This window comes from Fusarium pseudograminearum, chromosome 2, assembly GCF_000303195.2.
Source record: "Fusarium pseudograminearum CS3096 chromosome 2, whole genome shotgun sequence".
Classification (NCBI taxonomy): Eukaryota; Fungi; Ascomycota; class Sordariomycetes; order Hypocreales; family Nectriaceae; genus Fusarium; species Fusarium pseudograminearum.
This window is the reverse complement of record NC_031952.1, coordinates 1,651,768-1,659,809: the sequence shown is the minus strand read 5'-3', so window position 1 is coordinate 1,659,809 and position 8,042 is coordinate 1,651,768. Positions and strand designations below refer to the sequence as shown.

The following is an 8,042-nucleotide window of genomic DNA, read 5'->3' as shown; positions in this document are numbered from 1 at the left end:
GGGGGGGGGCTGAGAGGAGCTGACGTGGATGGAATGATCATCAATGGGAGAGAGAAATCAATTGGTATTTATTTTATTTCAATTTCCTACCAAGTTGCATTGTACCTAAGCGCACAATAGAATAGAATGTACGAGACTCATCTCATGGATGGAGATTTTCCATCTCGTGTGCTGCATTATTGGCACCTTGGCTGTAGGTAGATCGGTCTGGAAAGTACGGGGGAGCTTAGCTTGGTAGCTCCCCCCACCTGCCCACTCACCGAAAAAAAAAAGCTAAATAGAAGGTGAGCCCCCACCCCCGCCTCCGGACCGGCCGGCCAGCTTCCTTTCCTTCCATCCCCTTGGGATCTCATCGGCCCACAATTTCCATCTTGAATCCTTGCGACAATTCAGATGATCCAATTTGGTTCAACAATGACGGTCTAGAATTCGAATTCCCATCATGTCCCCTCATTTATTACCTTCTTCACCAAGACAACTCATCAGAGTATTGGACACACGTATCCATTCTTACCGTACATACCGTCCTCGTCCTACCATCCATATACGTATACTACAAGCCTTGGTGGTATCTTGGGTGCTGCCCCGCCCCAGGCATCAACTTGAAGAGAGTTCCGTGTCTGAGAATCCAGCCTGACTTTTCTACTAACTTCAAGACCATACTGAAAACAAGGAAAGGACTTCTTCTTCCGATACTCTCGTCACTTTAAGCGAGATGGAGGCCAACTCCAATGTCAACAGTGAACCTGCCAGGCAGCAACTTTCAACACTCGACACCCAAAATTATAGAAGCCCGATCGTAGTAGTGCATGACCCCTGGATACTTTAAACGATCCCGGGTTTCCATTTTTGGCATTTGGTGTGGGTGTCAGGCAAATTCCCCACTAGGTTAACAACTTCCCCAACCAAGGACAGCACATGGATATCGATACCCATGAAATTCATATTCCTCTCTTCCAATGATCTCTCACTTTTCAACCCGTGGTTGTCCCTCTGCAGCAACCTACTCCGCTCGACGGCATCGACACAAGCTTCCAAAACGTTCTAGACAACCCTCGCTCGTGTCCGGCTGAGTGTTTCAGAGCCGCAATGGCCTAGGGTCAGGATCAGGATCAGGATCAAGCCAGCGGCATAGCCTACTGAAGAAAGAAGCAAATATGCACACGCGGCACTGGATTCAGAAAAGGTGGAATCACAGCATCGCATCAGAGCTGACTATTAAACTCGGTGTGTGCATCCGATGGACACCACTTCACCGTTCGGTATACCAAAGCTAGAGGCACAAGCATATTAACGCATTACAATGCACAATCGTCACAATACCGATCGATTGAAGGCATGCATATATGAAAGAGAGAAGGGGAAACTAAGGGAAGAGAATCATAGAAATCGACGATGCTTTGTTGAGTGGGATCGTCGGGTCACGAGGATGATCAATTATTGCTGAGATGGCCAGACCGGTCGTCAAAAGCAAATTTTACCAGGGCTTTGTGTTCCAGAGACTGGTAGAAACTGCATGGAACGTATCTGCAGTTAATCCCTGTCATACGAAGGGACTGATGAGACTTGTCACTTTTATAACATGTCACGGGAATAGCAAAATCTCTATGTGGGGACTGGCAGTCAACACCAACACCGCCACATCACGACGTTTACTCCGCGGAAAACAGGAAACATCATGACAGGTGTTAGAAAGTAGCTGCATGTTCTGAATGATATGAGACATATTAGGTACCCGTAATACACCACCTACTGATATTCCTGTTCTGCTGTGTATGGGGGACAAGTTGACTTAACCATGCGGCGTGTTCAAGATCTTTTTCATACTGTTTCTTATTGTTTTTGTATCTAATTTTATGAAGGATCTTCAAGCCTATAGCTGCCTTGGTCTAATAGCCATCCACCTAGAATCCAGGGACAGCTGCGCCCTGTGCTATATCTCTCCTTATGCGTGTTTAAAATGAAATTTCGTCAACCATCATCTGAACTTCTGTGTCCACTATGTCATGGAACGCCTTCTTCGCCATAATATTCTTTATATCGTGTTTCGTCTTATCCACCTCATGCTTGCGCGTACTCCTTGTTAAAGGCTCTTCCAATAACCATACGTCTGATCTCGGAAGTACCGGCTCCAATCTCATATAGCTTAGCACTACGTCCAAAGTCAGTATGTTGTTGCGAATGTATATCATCGAGGTCGTTTCATCCTGTTTGTAACAGGGGCCCTGATTGTATGGGGGTGAACTTACTCTCGAAGTAATCTTGATGCAGGCATCTCCTCAACATATCCCATTCCACCCAGAAGTTGAATGCAGTCAAGTGTGCACTCGGTCGCTCGCTCTGCGGCATACAAGATAGCTCCCGCGCAGTCCTGAGTGCGGATCAAGCCGTTCTCGTCGACCGCCTTAGCTGTTGCGTAGGTGTAGCAACGGGAAGCCTGAAGCTTGGTGTACATGTCTGCCAGCTTGCCCTGAAGGAGCTGGTTGTGCGCAATGGGTTGGCCAAACTGCTTGCGCTGGTGTGTGAAGGGCAGGGTAACGTCGAGCGCGGCTTGCATGATGCCCAGAGGTCCAGCACTCAATACCAGTCGCTCCAGATCAAGACCCTCCATCAGCACTCGCACACCTCCGTTGACCTTGCCGAGGATGTTCTCTGTAGGAACAAAGACGCCATCGAACATGAGCTCGCCGGTGTTGCTACCACGCATGCCCATCTTATCGAGCTTGCGGGCACAGCTGAAACCCTCGGTTTTCGTGTCCACGATAAAGGCGGTGATCCCCTTTGAGTTCTTCTCTGGTTCTGTCTTTGCGTAGACCACGATAAAGTCGGCGTCAGGTCCGTTGGTGATCCACATCTTGGATCCGTTCAGGACATATCCACCATCCACAGCCTTTGCTGTTGTTCGCATGCTGACAACGTCGCTTCCCGCGCCGGACTCAGACATGGCCAGCGCGCCGACACTTGTGCCTGCAATGAGACCTGGTAGATACTTCTGCTTCTGCTCGGGTGAACCGTTGAGCTGTAGCTGGTTGACGCACAACTGTGAGTGTGCCGCATAGCTGAGACCAATGGATCCAGAAGCTCGTGATAGCTCCTCCATGACGATAATATGCGCCTGGTAGCCCATAGCGAGACCTCCTACGTCCTCATCTGCTGTGATACCGAGGAAACCAGCTTCACCCAGTTTTTGCCACATCTCTGCTGGGAAGGCATTTGTCTTGTCTGTCTTTGCCGCCACCTCCTCTGTGATTTCGCGGCGCGTGAATTCTTGCACTCGCTCTCTCAACTCATCAAGCTCTTCATTTGAAGGGGCCTCGAAGCCCTTGGGGTGCTTGGATGAATGCAATCGTGACTGGATAGCGGGGAGAGTTACAGCTGGACGCCATTGACGGGCAACGACTGGACGCGCCAACGATCTGAGGGTTCGTACGCTTGCCATTGTGAGTGTGTGATGAAGAAATATGAATGAGAATGAACAGAAATGTATGTATTCAAAGTCAAGGACCAAGAAAATATTTCTGCTTATCTTTCTTTCTTTGCTTTACTTTCCTGTCGACGTTGAACCGACCGAGGGATTGAGACACGGCCAGCGAAGGCTACAATAGCCGCGTTGGAGTGACCCGGCTCTACACGGCTTCTAGCGGCCGGCCCGCTTACCCCAGGTTTTTGAGATACGTCACAAGCCTCGGCCTCTAGCGTAACCCGCGTCTCGGCTTTGGATAATTACTAGAGAGAGCTTCGTTTCCCGTCCCGACCGATTCCTCTGAGAGATGATCTTCTTCTTCTTTTACTACTACTTCTACTTGTCATCGTAGATCCGTTTTGAGTAATTAGAACCTTGCCAATCTTCATATAGCTTCCAGAATGACTCTATCACGTTCGTCTCGTCAGGCGATGCTCCTTGGTCGCCAATTCGGTCGCCAGAGCTCCCGCTCACAGATATCCTCACAGAGACGAACTGTCGCAAACCTCACCCCGCCACACCATGCAGGTGCTATCTCACGGATACAAACTTCCGTGGATCCTTCGTCGGAAGAGTTCAAGGAGAATGAGAAGCAAATGAGCGAGGTCATGAGCCGCATGCAGGAACTCGCCCGCAAAATCCAGAAGGGAGGGTCTGATAAGGCCAGGCAGAAGCACATCGATCGCAAAAAGATGCTCCCCAGAGATCGAGTCACGGCATTGATCGACCCTGGGACGACATTCATGGAGCTCTCTCCTATGGCTGGATATGATCTGTATCCTGAAGCTGAGGTGCCAGCAGGTGGTATCATCACAGGTGTGGGTGTTGTCGAGGGCGTGACTTGTGTCATTGTCGCCAATGATAGCACTGTCAAGGGCGGTACATATTATCCCATTACAGTCAAGAAGCACTTGCGCGCTCAGGCCGTTGCCAGAGAAAACAAATTGCCGTACGTACACATAAGAAACAGTCCCACCACGAGGTCTCCCTTGACTAATAACTACCAGATGCATCTACCTTGTCGACAGCGGTGGCGCCAATCTCCCTCACCAGGCCGATGTTTTCCCCGATCAAAATCACTTTGGTCGCATCTTCTATAACCAGGCCCGCATGAGCTCCGAGGGTATCCCCCAAATTGCCGTAGTCATGGGCCCATGTACAGCTGGTGGCGCCTATGTCCCGGCTATGAGCGACGAGAGCATCATTGTTCAGGAGCAGGGCCACATTTTTCTTGCCGGTCCTCCTCTTGTCAAGGCAGCGACAGGAGAAGTTGTCAGCCATGAGGATTTGGGAGGTGGTAAGATGCACTCGTCTGTGTCTGGTGTAACAGATTACCTGGCCGTGGACGATGCCCACGCCGTAGTATTGGCCCGACGCTGCATCAGCAACCTGAATTGGCCCAAGAAGTCACCAGAGACGCAAGCTCCCAAGCCTACATACTTGGAGCCACTCCACAACCCAGAGGAGCTGCTTGGCATTGCTACCACCAACTTGCGAAAGCCTCTTCCCATCCGCGAGGTCATTGCTCGAGTTGTGGATGGCTCCGAGTTCTCTGAATTCAAGCGCGACTTTGGCACCACTCTTGTGACTGGCTTCGCGGAGATCTACGGCCACAAGGTTGGTATTGTGGCCAACGACGGTATTCTTTTCGCCAAGTCGGCCGTCAAGGGCGCTCACTTCATCGAGCTCTGCTCGCAGCGTGGCATTCCCCTCGTGTTTCTCCAAAACATCTCTGGCTTCATGGTAGGCTCAGAGTCGGAGCGGGAGGGTATTGCAAAGCACGGCGCCAAGCTTGTGACTGCGGTGGCCTGCGCAGACGTGCCCAAGTTCACTGTCGTCGTTGGCGGTAGCTACGGCGCTGGTAACTACGGAATGTGCGGGCGAGCATACAGCCCGCGGTTCTTGTGGATGTGGCCCAACGCCAAGGTGGGTGTCATGGGTAGTGAGCAACTCGCAGCTGTTATGGAAACAGTTGGAAAGACAGTCGATGCGGGCTTAAAGGAGCGTATCGAGAAGGAGAGTGACGCCACATTCTCTTCAGCGCGGTTATGGGTAAGTCACATGCGTATGGACCTTGCTGCACATAATTAAGAACTAACACTTTTGCAGGACGATGGTATTGTTCCTCCTCAACACACAAGACGGTACCTGGGTCTGGGTTTACAGGCTGCTATGGGAGGCAGAAACGAGGTTAAGGCGGGCGATACAAAGTTCGGTGTCTTCCGAATGTAGAAAACCATTTAAAGTAAAATATAGTAATGAATCAAAAGCAACTTCCCAATCATGTGCCCTGCATGAACTGCAGTACTGTACGGACGGACATGCACCTCGTATCGTTGGTGATCACTGCTGCCCGCTGGGGCCTCATTCTCCCGACATAACCCTGTTGCATTTTGATAGCCTTATTCGTAAGCTTACACGATGTCTGGACTCGTACTCACCTTATGAATGGGTGATGCACCCTTTCAGTACTTATCATCATTAGAAACATAATCAAATATGGAGGGCAGAGCTTGGAGTACATGTATTTTGGGTATAATATCCAAATCAAGTCGATTACCCTAGAGAGAATACGAGAAAAATGAACTCATCAAAATCAATGATCGACATTTGCGTAACAACCCTTGGCTTGGAGCTATGGGCCGATGACGCGAAAGGACTAGGACCCCCCACCCTCCACCACATGCAAGCTTGAAACACGCTAAGGAATCCAGCCCAAGCAAGTCTTTAAGCACTTGCGCCTTGACCGTGTATGCAGTTTCCATCACCAAAAGCCCGAGCCATTGGCTTTTGTCCAATATGGGCCATAGCAAACAAAAAAACTTCAATCGTCCTGTCTCAGCTGTGTCACGTTGCTTCTGCTTCTTGGTCATATGTTCGTCCAATCAAGGAAGTGGGCGATCGAGGTCAGATCTTGGCTTTAAAAAGGTGAAACACAGTCTTCATCCATTAACTTTGAGTCTGAGGGTGTCTCGTAAGATGCAGACAGCACACGACATGACATGACACGACACGATGCATAACAAAAAAAAGCAGCGCCGGATATCCGTATACTGGCGACTTTTCCCGCTATTCCGAGGTGCCAAATTGTTCGAAATCAGCATGACCAACAGATGAGTTAAATAAAAGGATTCGTAAAGAAATTAAAGGAAAGGAACTCTGCCCATATGAAATCGCGCATGACTGTGACTAGTGCGTCGAACAAATTGAATCTCATTTATTAAGCTTCACGAGCGTATTCGATGTGATCGTCAATGATCCGAGGGACGGGCGCTCATTGCCGCGTATTGGAAGTCATGTTCTGGAAGTGCTAGCCTACCTCTACCTACTAGTTAAGCCCGGCTGGTATCAGCCTGTCCATCCGGCGGAGTGGTTCAGTTCGTCCAGACCTCGCGGTTCCATCGTGTCCTGTCTCATCATGTTCGGCCCTAGGTGGAGTTTGATCAAGGCTGACTGGACTGAGCTCAATATTTGCTTGGACTCAAAGTGGAGGAGGAATCTAAAGAAAGGATTCGGCCATGTGCTTATGCACCAGCGGAGCCATATTAGTTATATTGCGTTTAATTAATGAACTGAGAAAAATAAAGTTCATGGAACAGACTCTACATCACTGTAACGCATACTATATGTATAAGTAACAAAGTAGGATCGCTGGCAATTATCTAGTAGAGGACCTCATGGCATATTTGTGTTAGCATTCTGAACAGTGATGATGGATCTCGGCTGCAGGAACATAATGCGCTAGTGTTTCTACTAAGACATATTTGGCAGGGGATCGGCACAACCTGGATAGCACTCTATAGACAGGTACGTACTCACTTATAGATGCTGGCTTCTAGGGGGTTTCGATTTGTGACATGCTTGGTATTCTTTCATGATTGGTGGGACTGACACAAGGGACGGAAGACAGGTCGATTGAGCCAGTAGAAAACAGTGGCTTGGGGGAAAACGGTAAACCGTTAGCCGAAGCAACGAACGGATAGAAACGCCCTTTTCAGAGGTCATGGCCGCTACCCCTTCATATATCTCTCTCTATGCCTGTTTGCTCTGCGCTCTGTGCTTGTTCTAGCCTCGATTCAGAGCCTTTGAATGGTCAGAGGCGCCTTCATGTTACAATGCCAACGGTCCTGTTGATGAGAAAGTGTCAATTAAAAGTCATTGCTTTGATAGAAGGGTAATGCTAATGAATGAAGCTATCGTTCCGTTGTTATTTCGTCCAGCCCAGTGCTGAATCGTCCTGTTTCGTGCTTTCCCTGGTCAACCTTAACAACCTAACCTCAAGGGTCTGTCCCCAATAGCCTCACCGCGGCATACACAGGGCAGGTACCTCTCTACCTTGTCCGCACCGTCTTTCCATTTTCACTCCTTCCTCCCCCCTCTCGCTTCCGCCCCTTCCATCTCATCTCTCACCCGCACTCTTGTGCCTCTCGATAAGCCTGCCTCGACCTGAGTTGTCGTCGTCTGCGCCTCGTTACATTCGTTTTTCTCTCTAACCACTTCGATTCTTCTTCGTTTGTGCCAAGCTACCGTAGCATTGCACACCTTCTTTTTTCTCCTGCTATTTTCGGTGTCCCCAGAG

At 49.5% G+C, this 8,042-nt stretch overlaps 2 protein-coding genes across 2 annotated transcripts, besides 1 other annotated feature; one reads left to right on the top strand and one right to left on the bottom strand.

Moving 5' to 3' along the window:
• Positions 1-2,061: 2,061 nt before the first annotated feature.
• FPSE_05771 (uncharacterized protein) lies at positions 2,062-3,439 on the bottom strand (the record flags this gene model as incomplete). The annotated part of the gene is made up of 2 exons (XM_009258889.1): positions 2,062-2,152; positions 2,250-3,439. 2 exons carry the CDS (start codon positions 3,437-3,439, stop codon positions 2,062-2,064), a joined length of 1,281 nt encoding a protein of 426 aa, XP_009257164.1.
• Positions 3,440-3,864: 425 nt separating this feature from the next.
• FPSE_05770 (uncharacterized protein) lies at positions 3,865-5,695 on the top strand (the record flags this gene model as incomplete). Its single annotated transcript, XM_009258888.1, has 3 exons — positions 3,865-4,412; positions 4,471-5,515; positions 5,573-5,695. The coding sequence occupies 3 exons, from the start codon at positions 3,865-3,867 to the stop codon at positions 5,693-5,695; spliced, it is 1,716 nt and encodes a 571-aa protein (XP_009257163.1).
• A 758-nt stretch (positions 5,696-6,453) lies between these two features.
• Positions 6,454-6,479: a microsatellite.
• Between the last annotated feature and the right edge of the window lie 1,563 nt (positions 6,480-8,042).